The following is a 17,635-nucleotide window of genomic DNA, read 5'->3' on the forward strand; positions in this document are numbered from 1 at the left end:
ACTTACTTCTTACGGCAGACGCAGTCATCGCGGGACCTTCTTGGAGCTACATTGGATGTATTGCCGTCCATCAATGCTGGGGGGGGGGCGGCATTATTGTTGTCGGGTGGGGGCCTGTTGCTTGGGGGGGGTCGGCGTTGTTGTTGTCGGGTGGGGGCCCATTGCCGTGCAGGGAGGGAAGAGGGAGGTCCATTGCCATATGAAAAATAATGGCATGGTAAGTCGTCCATCAGCGGACCCCCCTGACTATTTCGGGCCCTAGGCACATGCCTACTGGGCCTATTGGTTAATCAGGCCCTGGACAGTAGGGGAAAAGTAATCAAGCCGCTTTTGTAGAAGTGGTGACACTCCAAAATACAGAGGTTAAATTTCAAAATGAAATTAAATTCCTGGGGGTTGGGTTGGATGTAGGTTTAACTATGGAAACTCAGGTTAACATGTTAATAAAAATATGGTTTAAATTAAAACTGTTGTGTAGAATGAAAAAATTTTTTTATAAAAAAGTTATTTGTAGGTTATAACTCATTCTCTAATACTTACTTCCTTGGATTATTGTAACATATAACTGCTAGGTCTTTTTGCCAAATGATGAAATGACTGCAGATTTTACAAAATGTTGTTGCTAAACTTATTCTAGGGGGAAACAAATTTGATCATGTTAGTTCACTATTGCGAGAATTGCACTGGTTGCCAATTGAGGCAAGAATCAAATCTAAAAGTCTGATTTTGATTTTTTTTTTTAATTTTATATTTTAATTTAATTTAATTCTTATATGCCGCTAATAACCGTGAGGTTTCTAAGTGGTTTACAAAAATGATGCATTAAAGCTACAATAAATAAAACCTAAATAAATAAGATAGGTACTTGGATATTCCCTAACTGTCCCAAAGGCTCACAATCTAACTAAAGTACCTGAAGAAACAGTATGAAAAATAAAAAGACAGAGGTAGAGATAGAAATGAAATATTCCATGGGTTATGTCAAGGTTATTTGACAGATTTGATTACTGTATATCAACCAACTAGGCATTTGCATTCTTCCTGAGAATTGTTATTGGTAATACATTCTTGTAAAGATTGTAGATTGCTCTCTTCTAGGAAGAGAACACTTTTGGGCAGAGCTTTGGAATTCATTACCCAGTGAAATAAGAAATGTATCTAATATTGGGCTTTAGAAGAAGGCAATAAAAGCATGATTATTCCAAAAGCATCTTTTGACTAATCACGATGGATATTATGACTGTATTATAAGATGTATACTAAGGGGCTGATTCTATAGAATGCACCTATAGTCTCAAAATTGATTAAAAAAAAATTTAATTGGGTGATAGGCAATGTTCCCTCTAAGGTTTGATGAGGTGTGTGCAAAAAAAAATATGCATGAGCGACAAGTTACATACTCCACAAATTTATGAGCAGGTGCGGAGGATGCATTTTTAAACAAATGTAGTTTATCCTTGTACTACTTATGTAATTTTAATCATCTATGGATATGTTTGTATGTTTATTGTTCAAATGGTTTTATTTATTTCCCCAAATTTATTTTTGTTATACGCATTGAAAATATTTGATATTGCGTTTAAATCAAAATCTCAATAAACTTGAAACGAGTGCCCGTGAGATTGTGGGAGGGTTAAATACTCAAAACTTAGAAGTTTTTGCTACGCCAGCTTTCTGGTATCTTTACATACAGTGGCGTACCTAGCATATGTAACATCCGGGGCCCATCATTTTTTGGCACCCCCCCCCCATCTGTAAGAAAAACATGATTTTTAGTAACAAACCACACGTCACACATGAGTACCTAGGAAAAGGCAGCATCTTACATATTGCAGTGAGCAGTACATCAATACACCCATTGTAAAACTAAACAAGCCAGACCAGCACAGATCAATCCTACATTGTCAATCCTAACAGAAAACCATGTCTTTTTTTTTTTTAGTTCAATAATTTTATTGAATATTATGAGAAATATACAGAAAGCAGTTCAAACACATAGAATCAGAGTAAAAACATTTGGTGTAGAAAAAATCCATATCTACAATCATTTGTATACAACCAAAATAGTGAAAGGATCCAGAGTATTGGAACTGCTAATGAAAACCATGTCTTTCAAACACACAGAACACAGAAAACACCTTCGCCTAGTATGGAATATGTCATCACAAACTAACCCCTCCCCCTTTTACAAAACTGTACTGTGGATTTTAGCCACGGTGGTAACAGCCCTGACGCTCATAGAATTCTGAGCATCAGAGCTGCTACCACCACGGCTGGCGCTAAAAAACGCTCCACAGTTTTGTAAAAGGGGGGATAAAATAGAAATACACAGTTTCAACGCTCTAGCTCAGAGATGCCCAAACTTTTTGGGCTTGCGAGCTACTTTAAAATGACCAAGTCAAAATGATCTACCAAAAATAAAATTAAAAAACACAAAGCACACTATATGCTGAGAAAATGTTAATTATCATTCCTATTCTGGGTTTTTTTCAAAGAAGTCAAGGCAGATGACTCTATGCATTGTCACCTCAGTAACAACCATACAAAAATAGACAAATATACCCCCCATCCTTTTTATTAAACCACAATAGCAGTTTTTAGCGCAGGGAACTGCGCTAAATGCCCAGCGCTGCTCTCGACGCTCATAGGCTCCCTGTACTAAAAAACACTATTGCGATTTAGTAAAAGGGGGCCATAGTGCAAAATATAGACAGCATATATAAATTCAGACACATTTTGATCACTAAATTAAAAATAAAATCATTTTCCTACCTTTGTTTGGTAATTTCATCTGGTTGCACTTTATTCTTCTGACTGTGCATCCAATATTTCTTCCCTTCTTTCAGCCTCCTGTATGCTTCCTCTCCTCCAGACCTCATTCCCTCCCCCAACTTTTTCTTTCTTTCTCTGTCTGTCTTTCTCTGATTCTATGCCCCATTTTTTTGCTTTGTTTCTGGTTCCCTGTCCCCCCCCCTTCTTTCTTTCTTCCTTCCTTCCTCCGTGCCCCATTTTTTGCTTTTTTTTCTGGCTCCCTGTCCCCCCCACCCCACCTTCTTTCTTTCTTTCTTTCTTCCTTCCTACCTCCCCCATGCCACCACCGCCGCGGAATAGGCTGCTGCTGCCGCAATCGGGAACAGGCCGAAATCTCCCTGCTTCTCTTCTGCACAGGGCCTATCAACTCTCGCCGCCCGACGTCAATTCTAACGTCGGAAAGGACGTTCCGGGCAGCCAGGCAGCGATTGGCTAGCCAGAACGTCCTCTTGACGTCAGAATTGACGTCGGGCCGCCACGAGAGTTGGTCAGCCCAGCAGGGAAGAGAAGCAGGGAGATCAAAGACACGGTGTCGGCCTGATCCCCGATGGCAGCAGTGAGAAGGGAAGGGAAGCAGGTTGGGCACCACTGCTCTAGACGAGCCGCACTCTAGGGAGAACAGAGGACCGTGAACCCTCGCACCCCCACCCCGACGTCCGATTCCTCCCCCAGCCTCCCCTTACCTTTGCGACGCGTGTGTGCGCTGTGACGAGAAACTTGTGCGCTGCGATGTAATATTTTGTGCGCCAGCGCACGCCAGCGCAGCTTAGCGGGAACACTGGTGATAGGTGCTTATCTGATTCTATAAAAGATAGGTACCTATTGTATGGTGCTTAGTGGCACCTAACACCTTAGTGGGCATTTCTATGGGCAGAATGTGACTTAGACGCTGTAAGCACGATTCTTTAAAAACTTAGGCACCTGAAATGTAGGCCTTTAAAGCTCTTACCTATATTTCTGACACCTACATTTTTACATAGACACCACTAGCTGTGAATCTGTAAAAAGTGCCTAAGTGTGATTGGCATGCTGCCGGCACCATTTTTTTTAGGAGCAGGCCGATTTAGATGCTGTTTATAGAATCGGTTCCTAATTGGCACAACAAGTTACAGTAATATTCTGCATTAACTGTTTGGCCCCTTGGAAGATAATCAGTCATTGCAATTCTTTCCTGATCCCAAAACACTGTGGCCATGACCCTTCCTGCTGACTTTTGAGACTTGAATTTCCTTGGCCTTGGAGAACCTGAGTGCCGCTATTGTATGGATTGTTGTTATCAAAGTGGTGTAACCATGTTTCATCAACAGTAGCTAGTCAATCCAAAATGTTATCAACAGCTCGCTGAAAATTTTGCAAAATCAACTTGGAAAGGTTCATTTGACGTTTCTTGTCAGCATTCAAATATTTTGGCACCCACTTGGATGACAGCTTCTACATACCCAACTTCTTGTGGACTATATACCCAACACGTTCCCTGGATATCTGTAGTTTCTCAGCAATTGTTTTAGCTGATATTCACTGATCTGTCAAAATCAGATCATGACATGATCAACAATTTCAGGAGCTGATACTGTTTGAGGCCTCCCCAGACCTTGTTGCATTTTTGGTCTCAATCTCCATGCTGAAAGTTTGCACACCACTTCTTCACTATGGAGTATGATGGGCATTTGTCACTCTATTTTTGCATCATACATTCATGGTTATCCTTTGGAGTTTTCTTCTGCGGAAAGAGAAACTTCATAACGGCTCAGAGTTCCACACATTGAAAATTCCACACTTTTCGTTGACATGGTTCAATCAGTGATCTGAAACAATGTCAAAATATAGCATTACAATTCTGCAAATTGGCACTTTGCAAAATAAAATAACACTCTTTTCAGCTACAGGGGCAAAATAATGCTCAGAATTTAGGATGTTGGTTGGGCTGAGAACTTTTCAGCACCCCCTCGTAGCTTCGGGAGGAAATGAAAAATGCTTTGTAGATATTTTCTAAATGTTGAAGATTAAATATCTTTGTTGTTTTGTTGGGGTTGTTTTTTTTTTTTTTTTTGGGGGGGGGGGGTGTTTGCTGCTTCCTCTATCTGTCAGTATTTGGATTATACAGTTTAGGCCAGGGGTGTCCAATGTCGGTCCTCGAGGGCCGCAATCCAGTCGGGTTTTCAGGATTTCCCCAATGAATATGCATGAGATCTATTTGCATGCACTGCTTTCAATGCATATTCATTGGGTAAATCCTGAAAACCCGACTGGACTGCGGCCCTCGAGGACCGACATTGGACACCCCTGGCTTAGGCCTTTTCCAGTAAACAGATCAAGGTCACATGTCATTCCTTTTAACTCTCCAATACTAAATCTGCTATGTTGCACTAATGCTCTTAGATTGCTATTTGTGACCGAGAACATGAGGTCATGGCTGTTTCCTTGCCAACAGGTCCTCCTGGGAAACCATGTTCAGTAAAAGCACAGAAGTAGTGACTCCTTTGGAATTCCAGTGTTGCCAGCGCCTAGTCCAGCTTTGCAAAGACTGCGTGCTGGTGGTATACAAATGTGGAACAGACTCAAGAGGATCAGTGACTGCAACAAGCCACGACTACTATGACACAAGGTAGATATTTGATATTGCAGAATAATAACTTTGGGCCCCAGTTCATCTAAATTTGCGATGTTGAAAAATGCAGCTATTTGTTATTTGACTGCAGGGAATGAAAATAATCACATCCTAGATTTAAAGTAGGAAATTCAAGGCCCCTGTATACCAGAGGTAAATTACAGTAAAAGCCCCTCTTAGGTGTTTAAGACTGGCTCATGCTCAGAATTGCATAATATATTATCAGCATCATTAAAATATGTATGATGCTCATTCCTTTTTGGGTGTGATGATGTCATTCTCCCGACTTAACCAGATTTTAGTACTGTCTAGAGCAGGGGTGTCCAATGTCGGTCCTCGAGGGCCGCAATCCAGTCGGGTTTTCAGGATTTCCCCAATGAATATGCATGAGATCTATTAGCATACAATGAAAGCAGTGCATGCAAATAGACCTCATGTATATTCATTGGGGAAATCCTGAAAATCCGACTGGACTGCGGCCCTCGAGGACCGACATTGGACACCCCTGGTCTAGAGGAAGAGAAATGATCAATGTGGTGGAATCTGTATGAGATGAGGATTGTACTTGAGTCCAAAGAAACCAAGAGAGGCTGATGCACCACAACAATATGAAAAATATATGAAGTTCCGTGCTTCTGAATTAAAAATCCTTTATTCGTGCATCAGGCATTCCTTATTCATTTATCAAATGACAAGTTTCACCATTGGGCTGCATCGGGGGTTAATCCTGTATGGGCAAGTGTTGTTCTCTTGCTATAAAATGTATACTGTATCAACCCCTGATGCAAGCTATACTTCAGTCTGAACATGCGTGATGTGCTGAGGATGACTTAAGCTGGCAGGGCTTGGGGGTCCACACCAGCCAATGTATTAACTTTATAAGTTTGGTGGTGGGGAATGTGTGGTCTTCTGGCTATGCCATTACATTGCATGTGTTTATAGTCATTCCTCACAATATTCAGTCGACAGTGGTCAGCCAGCTAAATTAGCCACCAATATTCAGTGCCAGGCCATGTCCGGGCACCAGCACTGCATATTGGGGGTTAATTTTAGGAAGACTGAGTGCCGGAGTTTATGAGGGCCTAGCTAATATTCAGCTTGGGCCCATATAAGAGTTATGCTACCCTGGCTGAATGTTGGTCCAGGGCTTGCATAACTTTTTTTTTATTTTTTAAAAAGAGATCCTGAGCCACCTCCCACCCCACAACAGTGCCCTCTCTTTTCCTCTCCCTCCCCCTCCCCCCAACCTGCAGCAAAAACTCCCTCCTCCCTCAATGTCTAGATAGGCAAATAATGTGACTCATTAATAAATGAACTTGTAAGTGCATACCTGTCATTAAAGCAATACAATAAATGAGGATCTGAGTTTGCACTTGAGAAAATGAGAGGTGAGACCAAGAAGCATCAGTGGAATTGGAGCCCTGGCTTCCCTGTCACTCAGCCTGCCATTCTAACTGCAAGACTATTCCTCCAAATGAATGCTATAAAATATGATGCAGAGGTCTACAGCATGGTCCAAGCAATGGAAAGGGGTTAAAATGAATGTACTTTTTATTGATTTTCTCTATAGAATTGCTGTTTTTTTTTCAAATGTATTTGTTGAGATTGTGATAAAAATAGAATTCTTGAAAAAGGCACTAATATATTTTGCTGAAACAAGGAACATGTTAGGTCCTGTCCTAGATCACACCATTGTTATTCACATATGAGATTTGACTTTATAATAAAACCATCCTGATACTGGGATATTTTGACCCTCCATTCCCCCCGGGCATCTTGCAGGTGCTTTTGTAGCTAATTTACAAAGGCAGAGTCCCCACATTGTTTTCCTTTGATAATTCGGAGTGAGTGACTGGTGGCAACCAGAGGGACCAGCAATGGCTGGAACAATTTTTGGTGGCCCAAGAGACCAGGAAGGTCATGTGATAAAGGTGTAAGAACAGTGCCTGAAAGACCAGAATCACCTGGGTGTAGGGGAGATGAAGTGCAATGACCGCTCGGCTCATTCACATGCCACAAGAATTCAGTGCATAAATGTTCATTCACTATGTCAGTAGAATCAGTTCTGAAATACTGCTGAAACTTGAGACATCTTCATCTGGACATCTCAATTCTGACTTATATGCCCTAAAATGGGACTGCATGTGTTTGGCTCCCCCAGTCATTTTGAAATGTTGGTGCCTATGTACCCTGAAAAATTACTTTGAAAATGACCTTGCATATGTGGAATCAGATAGTATGTAAGAACATAAGAATTGCCACTGCTGGGTCAGACCAGTGGTCCATCGTGCCCAGCAGTCCGCTCACGCGGCGGCCCTTAGATCAGAGACCAGTGCCCTAACTGAGTCTAGCCTTATCTGCGTTCGTTCCGGTTCAGCAGGAACTTGTCTAACTTTGTCTTGAATCCCTGGAGGGTGTTTTCCCCTATAACAGCATCCGGAAGAGCGTTCCAGTTTTCTACCACCCTGGGTGAAGAAGAACTTCCATACGTTTGTATGGAATCTATCCCCTTTCAAGTTTAGAGCGTGCCCTCTCGTTCTCTCTACCTTGGAGAGGGTGAACAATCTGTCTTTGTCTACTAAGTCTATTCCCTTCATTATCTTGAATGTTTTGATCATGTCCCCTCTCAGTCTCCTCTTTTCAAGGAAGAAGAGGCCCAGTTTCTCTAATCTCTCACTGTACGGCAACTCCTCCAGCCCCTTAACCATTTTAGTCACTCTTCTCTGGACCCTTTCAAGTAGTACTGTGTCCTTCTTCATGTACGGCAACCAGTGCTGGATGCAGTATTCTTGGTGGGGGCATACCATTGCCCTGTACAGCGGCATGATAACCTTCTCTGATCTGTTCGTGATCCCCTTCTTTATCATTCCTAGCATTCTGTTTGCCCTTTTCGCTGCCGCCACGCATTGCGCGAACAGTTTCATTGACTTGTCAACCAGTACTACCAAGTCTCTATCCTGGGGGGGGGGGCTCTCCGAGTATTGCATCGGACATCCTGTATTCGTGTATAAGAATTTTTTTACTGACATGCATGTCTAGGGTTAAGAAATTTTTCTACTATGATTGACTGTCTGGTTAAGGCTTCATTCAAATGCAATATTGACATGGTTTTTCCTACTCAGATGAAATGTTTCTCTATTCTGTATTTTGCATCCTGGCCCATATCAAGGTATTGTGTTAACCAAAATGCAGAGAAGGTAACTGAAGTAAACTACCTTCCTAGAACGCATAGTTTGAAATTATACTGAGTAAGAAATTATTATTGTAGGCATGTAAAGTAACATTGAAACAGCTGTTCCTTACAGTTAGAGCATTGATGGTATGTTTGGTGCCACTAATTATGCTGGAAATTATTCCAGGGATGGAAAAATGTCAGGTTTCAGGTTGCCATTTAGTGTCTGGGATTTTTTTTTGTCCCCCCTTCCCTTTTTTTATTTTTTCTCATCACTACCACTATTGAACAAGAACTTCCTATTCTCTGTAATGCTTGGCTCTGTGTGAGTTTGAGCTGTTTGGTGGAAGAACTCTTGTACTTGTTTCATGAGACTTGAGAACCCGAGGCCAAGGTGAGAACACCTGCAACTTGCAGCTCAACTCAGTATAAAATTATGTAGTACAGACAAGAGGAATTCCTGCTTCCTTGACAGATGGGTAGTGATGGTTAGCTAGGGGGTGGGAGAAAGGCTGACTGGCGTTGGTGGTGGAGGCTGAGGAGGATACTGTATTAAAGAAATATGTGTGTGGAGGAGTGGGCGAGGTGGTTCCTTGGGTGGTGAGAACTACCAGGGAGAGGCTAGCTAACAAGCTTGCCTGGGTGATGAGGGCTAGCTCAGGAGGTAGGTGCTGGCAGTTGGCTGACTGGCTTGTTAGGCAGGGTGGGGGTCTGACCAGCTTCATGGGTGGTAGGCGGAGAGTTTGACTTACCTGGGGGGGGGGGGGGAGAGGTTAATCGAGTTCCTGAGTGGTGAGAGCTGGCTGGTGTCTTGTCTGACAAACTTATTGGATGGTAAAGGCTAGCTAGGCAGGGCATGGATGATGGCAGGTAGATGATGGGATAGGTGAGGGAGTCTTTGGGGAGGAATGCGCTAAAAGTGAAAACCTAGGTGGCAACAGGATGCAGTGAGAGAGATCAAGACTAGGTGATGACAAAATGGTAGAGAAAGAATAAGATGGGGTGATGGCAGGATAGAGAAAGAGACAGGGTAGGGAGGGGGCCTGTTGGCTATGCGTGTCTTCCAGTGGCAGGCAGGAGTGCATTAAGGACCTGATTTACTAAGCTTTTGGGAAAACAACTTTAGTAAATTAGGCCACGAAGGAGCTGTAGTTGACCACAGAAGTGACCCCTCCTCAACTTTAGTAGAGACCATAGTGGTTGTGGTGGGGGGGGGGGCAGACAGAGGGCTCATCAGCTGGCACCTAAATCCAAAGAAAATTTTGTCAAACTCTACATTGTACAGAACTCCCCCTATTAGACAACAAGAGCCTTCTGTAATACATCTACCCATGCTACAGAACTCTTATTGTGCTGAGTTAGAATATTAAAAATGAAATGACAGTTTGGGGCAAAAATCTGGAATCTTTTGCCTGAATGGGCTCAATTTACGAATTGAACAGAAGCCCCTTAAATGCTTTCTTGTCAATATTCAGCCTGCAGCTGCTGACTATCGCCAGCTAAATTAGCCCCAGATATTCAATGCTGGGTCATGTCCAGGCACTGGCATTGAATATCAGGGACTGACCAGCCAAGAATTTGCCACCCATATTTATACAGGTCCTGGTTGAATAGCCAGAACTGGCATACACGGATAGCCTAGCCTCCTGACCCTAATTGTGAACTCCCCCCCCCCCCCCCCGGGATCCTAGTGTTACATAAATTTTTCTCCACCACCCCCTTTCCAAACACCCCCCTCATGTGTAAGTAGGCCCTCTTCCCTAGGCTTACTTTGAGGTCCCTGGTGGTCTAATGGGTCATTAGGGCAGAAGCAAACGCTCAGTCACTCCTGCTCTTTGTGGCTGCTGCTTTTAAAAGGTGGCTGCAACTCCAGCAGTAATCTTGTGATGCTACTACCAGACATCAGCCAATCCGTGTATTGCCTTTGGGGTCCTGGGGAGGGGAGGGGGAGAGGAATTTATATAATGTGGCCAGAGTCCCTGAAAGGGAGAAATTCTGGAATTTGGCCAGTTGAAATCAGGGGTGGGGAAATTTGTGATGGTGATGAAGTAGTGGGTTCTGGCCATGTTGGGGGGGAGGGAGAGGAGAAAATGCAAGAGGTTCAGGACATCACTGATAGCTATGTAGATACCATCTAATATTCAGTGCCAGCACCAACATAGCTAAGCAACCAAAGTTAGGAGTGTTATTTATGTGGGGGACACTGGCACTGAATATTGCTGGCACCTGCATAGCTGCCAGCTTCTCCCTGACTCCGCCCTTGGAATGCCTCTCACCCGCTCACTTCTAAAACGGTCTCTCCCATCTGCTTAAATCACTTTGAATATCAACTGGTTTATGTACTACTTTTTGCTTGCAGAATTTTCTTGTGGATTCTTTTTACCCTTGCCAAAGTTTTGGGAATATCAAATATTTAGACAAAAGAATGCTATTTCAAAACTTTACCAGAAATTATTTGATTGATTGATTGATTTTTTTTTTTTTTTTTGCCTTATTTTGCTTGAAACTGTTCCTCCACAGAAAAGTGTCATTCTTGTTTTTGTTGGTCTATTGTGATTCAGCTATGATTTTGTGAACTGTTTTCAGGTCTTTCCTGCCAGCAACAGCCCAGTTTATCACGAAAGCATCACCTTCGAAATTCAGCCATGGCTCATCTGCAACATCTCGCTCCAGTATTTTATTTGCATCTAGGTTTGACCCAATCTGAAGAAAAGGAAACATTGTCAGGCTTTGTGTAGCGTAGAAATGGATCCTTTAGCGCTGGTGGAGCTGAACATAATCACTGTGCTACGTGTACCGTCTGTGAGAAGACCAGGTGGCAATGTAACTGAAAAAAGCCAGACCCGATAAACTGTTTACAAAACATGTGAATGCTGTAACCAGCTAGGTTTTTAAACGATTCTTTCCTTATAGAAGTGTTATTTTTGGATTTAGTGTGTATAGTGTGTATAACTGATTTGGAGAACTCATTAGAGTGTAATATTATTTATAGGTACATTGGCTTTCAATTGTGTTATTTATTGTGAAATACTGTTAGGTTTTTATTTTTAGAAATACTGTATGTTGATCATTTGTTGACAAACGTGCAGCACAAGCTGCTAGAATGTCGTAGATTTCTGCAGGGAGTCTGGGAGGCACTCGTGGGGAATACCATAGTGGGGGTGTCCACAGAAATCTACTGCGTTTTAGTGGGGCTGCAGCTGATATGAGCAAAAAATAACGACGTAATATAAACAATTTGTATGACAGACTTGAGAGAATTTTAGAAACCAAATTTGATTTATAGCCCCCTCCCCCACCCCCTGTTAATTTTCTTTGCGAAACAAAGACTTGAAAGTAACAAGGTTATTGTTCATACTGGGTTGATGCAGATTGTTTTTGATATTTCTCTGAGTACTAGGGTGAGGACAATCCATTGTCTAAATCCAATGTCTAAAGTAATACTGAGCATTTTCTAAGCTTTTTTCTATTGCGCTAACCTCAGTTTACCTGTGCTGCTTATGCCTTGCATTGAGAACAAATTTTCAGTTTATATTTAGCAACTCAGAACATTAAGCAGTTCAGTCTTTTTAATAAGCAAGAACTTGGAATCCAGTTTACGAAGGCCTTTTTGACTCCCCCCCCTACTCTGTACTTAGAGGAAAAGGCTACAGATAAAGCTCTTTATATAGACAAAAGAAGAGTAATTCTAAAGCTGTGCAGTTGTATTTATGAGCCCTTTGCATGCATAAATTATAGAATATGAACACTTAACTTGTATAAATATACATGTATCCATGAAAGTGCAGGCAAGGTGCTTAAGTGCTATTCTGTAATGGTAAGCGTAAGTAGCATAGCGCTTAAATGGTCTTTAAAGGGCCCATTTATGCATGTTCTTACAAAATATTAGTTGCACAGATCCCAACCTCATTTGTGTGATCGCAGATATGTCAGATCTACAGCTAACTGTTGGTCCATAAAAGTAAGGCATGACAATACCGGGTTATGCTGCTGTTCTAAAACGGAATCTCCTGACACCTTAATGGAGATGCCTACATATAGATTTGCCCCCAATGTGTTTTTATCTGCAGAAATGTAGGTTTTAAAAATGGCTTAGTCTGTCTTTGGGTGACAATATAGGTCTTTCTCAACAACACTTGGACAGCAGTGTGGACCAGTGTGGGGAGAGATTGGGGGCTTGAACAATGCACGCACTCTTGTACAGTTCAATCAACGTTCATAGCTTCCAACAGAAGCATTATACATAGAGAAAGCAAGCACAGTCTTTGTGAGGAATTTTTCCAGGGGCAATAATCCAAAGCACAAAGCATGTAAACTTTTGCTTTGATCACTGGTTTAAACCCTGCAGAGAATCCGTTGAGTTGCATCAAAGACAATTGTGATTATCATCTTTCTTTTCCTCAGAGACACAGAATGGGACAAAGCCTCCATGAATCAGACCCCAAGCGTTAGATTTGGATAGTAGCAAAGTTGTTTAATTATCTTTGCTCTCTTACATTGAGGAAAATTATGTATTAGAAAATTATAAACTTGGGGGAAGTGGGGGGTTGGAGTGGGAGAGATCCAAATTCCTTGTGAAAATATTAACTATGATGATTAATCTTCTGTATAGATGTTCTTAACATCTTCAGATGCAGCATTTGGGTGGTTTTCTGGGGAGAAGGGTGGTTGTACTAAGAATTTTGGCCATAGATACAAAGGAAGAAGTCTAAAAAGGGCCCAAACGTTAGCCACCAAGATGCAGTGCACTAGGTGCTAATTCTATAATGATATCTAGGATCCCAGATTCCATTATAGAATACTAATGTGAGCCAGTCTTTATGTACCAACATTTAGGTACATAAATGTGCATGCGTACAGTAGATTTGTTCTGTAAGTTAAATGTGTAATTGTGGGATCTGCCTATGTCCCACCCACCTGTTCACCCTCTTGCATTATGTATTAAGCAAGTTGCGTCCCTAGGTTATAGAATACTGCTGAATGTGCATCTGGCACTTACATGTATAACTGTAACAATCATGCATGTGCAAATTGGCATCTAACTTTCTAGAGTTCTAGAGTGAGGGTGAAAATGGGAGAACCCCCTTAATACATCTAGTCTTTAATGTTGCCACGAGAAAATGCTCATGAGTGTGCTGACTTTAGGTCAATTCATTAGAGAAAGATTGACCTGCTGACAATGGCTATGTAGTTCCAGCAACATTTATGTGCACTAAGAATTTGTTTCTTCAAACCATTGATGTAAGTTGTATTGAGCCAAACGTACGACTAGATACTGTATATGTGACTGTTTTCCTCTCCCGTGTAGTTTTTCTGCCTTATTTGGTAGCTACAGATAAATGTTTTAGAACTAATTTTTCTCAATTCTGGATTTTAGCTACAGTGAGAAATCTAATTAGTTAGTTTGGTGCTTATCCTTTGCTAGCAACAGTAGCCAAATTGTATTAATTTTTTTAATGCTAAAATAATGACAATTCTTGGTTTCTGTCCTAATATAGATTGTGTTTTTTTTATTCTTTAAAAAGCTTGATACAGTATACCATTGCCTCTTCAGAACATGTTCACCTGCATAGATGCCACCCATCTATTGACATCCTATCTTAACCATCACAAGCTTTTTTTGGGCCACCTTTTCCATTACAAAAACACATCAGCTACTCTGACTATTGACATGAGGGGTTATGTTGCTTACAGAGTGATGTCAGACCCTGTATTAGTGAGCTGCTCAGCCATTAAGGCCCTGATGCACAAAAGTCTGCCGTGCACATAAGACAGGTTGTAGCTAGTCTTATTTGCTTGGCAGCTCAGCCTCTGATGCTCAAAAGAGTTCTCAGGGGCATTGATTGCAATAGCAGCCACCAAGAACACTATGCAAATGCATTACAAGGAGCTCATTAATATTTAAATGAGCTCTCCTTGTGATGCACAAAAGGAAATGCCCACTTCTTACTGGGTAAAATTTTATGGGAGGTTTGGAGCTGCCAGCAGATGTTTATCAGGCTCATAATCAAAAATAATAGACATCCAAAAAGCATCCTAAATCAGCACTTGAACATCAAAATCACCAGGACGTCCAAGTGACGATAATCAAAACCATCTAGTGAGTACGGAGACCCTCCTATTATCGCTAATTTCAAAGATTCAAAATTTACAGACACAAAACAAATGTGTAGTATTGTTGCAATTTGATTTATCAGCCGCGTTTGATGTCATCCATCATGACATCTTGATTCGTATGCTATCAGATATAGGCTTAAACCAAGTAGTTCTGAACTGGTTTAGTAAAGTCCTATCACTGCGATCCTATGAGGTATATTTGAAGGGTGAGACATCCTCTACATGGAAATCCAGCTGCAGGGTGCCACAGGGCTCTCCTTTGCCACTGATTCTGTTCAATGTATCTATGACTTCTCTGAAAAACTTGTTTCACATCAGCAGAGCCTATATTATGCAGATGATATTTTCATTTTATTGGAAGTCGACCCCAGTCATAGCAGTTTGGTTTCTGGTATAGATTGCTGCATTTCTAAACTTCAAATGTGGGCATTGTCCATCCAAATGAAATTGAACGCTGCTAAAACCAAATTGCTTTGGGTTGGGCCAAGATTAGAAAAACTCCCTTCTTCTATTATATTGAAAACAGGCATTTCACTACATATAGATTTTTCTTACAGAGTGCTTGGTATCATCCTAGACTCATCACTTACATTTCACGAACAGATAAATTCTTTGACAAAAAACTGTTTTTTTCAGTCTGCGTATGTTGAGGAAAGTTAGATCATTATTCTCTCAAGAACATTTTTCAGTGTTGGTACAATCCACTGTGCTTGCCCAACTAGACTACTGTAATTCAGTTTATCTGGGCACTAAGCAGGGCAGTCTAAAATGACTTCAGTTAATACAAAATATGACTGCAAAACTTACTTTCGGGAAATGAAAGTATAATCATGTTTCTCCTCTGCTGAGAAAGCTTCACTGTCTCCCAGTCCGCTTTAGGATCCAATTTAAATGTGCATGCATAATCGTCAAGCTTCTATATGGAATATTTGATCCTTTAGTCCTCTTATATTGGAATACCTTTAGATCTTGTCATTCGAGGAATACACAGAGATATAAGTCACCTTTTGCCCTCCTTAAGGGAATTAAATCTGTTGGGAAGCTTAGTCAATCTTTTGTCTTCAAGCTAGTAGAGATTTGGAATGGTCTTCCTGACTCTATTAGATTGATAGGCCAGCTACAGCTATTTCGTAAAGCCCTGAAAACTCTGCTGTTCACACAATATTTAAACGGCTTAACTACAGTATCAACGAAATGATAATAATACAGCTCTTACCTCTCTCATTCTCTTCTTATATACTCTAGTCTTAATTACATGTGAACCGAGTTAAGCTCTGTTGGGAGATGACCCAGTATATAAATCGAAGACTAGATTAGATTAGATTAGGTGTTCCAGCCTCTGTACTTTCAGAGCATGAGATGGCTGTGGTGGAGTCATGTTATGGGTGGGCTTTGGGCGGACTCAAGGGTGGATTAGACATGGATTCTTGCAGCAATAATCAAATATTTTGTAAGACATCCTGGATTGAATTTATACGTTTGGAACTAGACCTGTTTTAGAAGGGTCTGAGTGCCACAAAGGAACCCAAACTGACCAGAAGACTACTGCATGCATCAAGGTACGACGCCTCACACTTCCCCAGTGCTCACTGACCCCCCTCACACCCACAAAGATCATAATGCAAACATACATACCTGTATCCAGAACATCAGCATCTGGTATAGGAAAGCCTAGTAAAGCTGCACACAGTTATCTTAAATAGCCTGGTGGATGGTGAACCAGGCCTATAAGTCACTCTAACCGCTACACTTATGGTGGAAAATGTGAGCTCACCCAAAACCCTACTCTACTGCAATATAGTTGCCACTTGCAGCCATATGGGCTATTGGTGTTGTAGACAGGTGGGTAGAGTAGATTTTGGTGGTTCATCATAACCTATAAGAGAGTTCAGATAAGATGCTTATCTGTCACCCTTTATGTGAAGTTCACAGCAGTGCCCTGTAAGGTGCTCCACTGCTCTGTTGCCATGTCTAGGTGACCAGTCCATTACAGGACTGGCACCTCCTACGTCCAAATGGTCTTGTTCTGGGCATTTGGACGTGGACAAAATTTTGATCGAAAACGTTATATAAAGATAGATGTCCTGGTGGTCTAGGCATCCCAATGGCCTGGACATCCACATAGATGATTAAAAAAAAAAAAAAAAATTATTTCTAGACATATGGTGGTTTGCCTTTTAAAAATAGGCATTTTCTTACTGCCGACTTTGGATATCTAGCACCATACGTCCAAATTGGACTTAGACATATGTTTTGATAATGCCCCGCCACATGTCTGTTATGTGAGTATAAGTCCCATGCCTATAGGAAGAATGCAGCTATTAGGCACAGGACATACACTCACATAACAGACACACAACAGTTGAGTTCAAATCACTCTAAAATTGTTCAGGATCAAACCCACAACCTCAGGCTGCTGAGGAAGGAGCTCTAACCACTAAGCCACTCTTTCTGTGCTTGAGCAGCAAACACACACACACACACACACACACACACACAAAATCTTCCAGCCTTTAATGTCTCTTTTGGTTGTTGCTGCTACTTATCAGAACTAAAGCACAATGTTACTTAGTTTGGAGAAGTGGCTTAGTGGTTGGAGCTCCTGCTTCAGCAGCCTGAGGTTATGGGTTTGATCCTGGGCAAGTAACAAAAAACAAACAAACAAACAAAGATGCTTGCTCTGGCAATTGGGAGAAAACCAATTTGCTCTTCTGCACAGATGCCTGGCAGTGGTATTTGAATCTTGGCCCCCTGGCTCACCCGTCCACTGCACTGACTACTAGGCTGCCCTTCAGATCAACTTGCTATCTTCAGAATGCCCATAATACCTGATGTTTTCAGGATGCCTCATTGCCCTTTCTGGTGCCACTTTCAGAGGATTCATGAAGAGTCATTCCTTAATCCCTCCAATGGGCAGCTGCTCCATC

The 17,635-nt window shown here is 41.6% G+C and overlaps 1 protein-coding gene across 4 annotated transcripts in view; it reads left to right on the forward strand.

Moving 5' to 3' along the window:
- The window catches only part of TTLL7 (tubulin tyrosine ligase like 7), a 262,594-nt gene extending 247,259 nt beyond the window's left edge, over nucleotides 1-15,335 (forward strand). For 2 of the 4 annotated variants that reach the window (XM_033916626.1, XM_033916627.1), the window contains exons 22-23: nucleotides 5,243-5,416; nucleotides 11,178-15,334. In XM_033916626.1, the coding sequence (XP_033772517.1) occupies nucleotides 5,243-5,416; nucleotides 11,178-11,298 (295 nt within the window). In that variant the 3' untranslated portion in view covers nucleotides 11,299-15,334. Of the gene's footprint in view, nucleotides 1-5,242; nucleotides 5,417-11,177 lie in introns of all 4 variants that reach the window. The other 2 variants (XM_033916629.1, XM_033916630.1) reach the window with 2 other exon arrangements.
- The last annotated feature ends 2,300 nt before the right edge of the window (nucleotides 15,336-17,635 follow it).

The sequence above is a fragment of the Geotrypetes seraphini genome, chromosome 12 (genome assembly GCF_902459505.1).
Source record: "Geotrypetes seraphini chromosome 12, aGeoSer1.1, whole genome shotgun sequence".
Taxonomy (NCBI): Eukaryota; Metazoa; Chordata; class Amphibia; order Gymnophiona; family Dermophiidae; genus Geotrypetes; species Geotrypetes seraphini.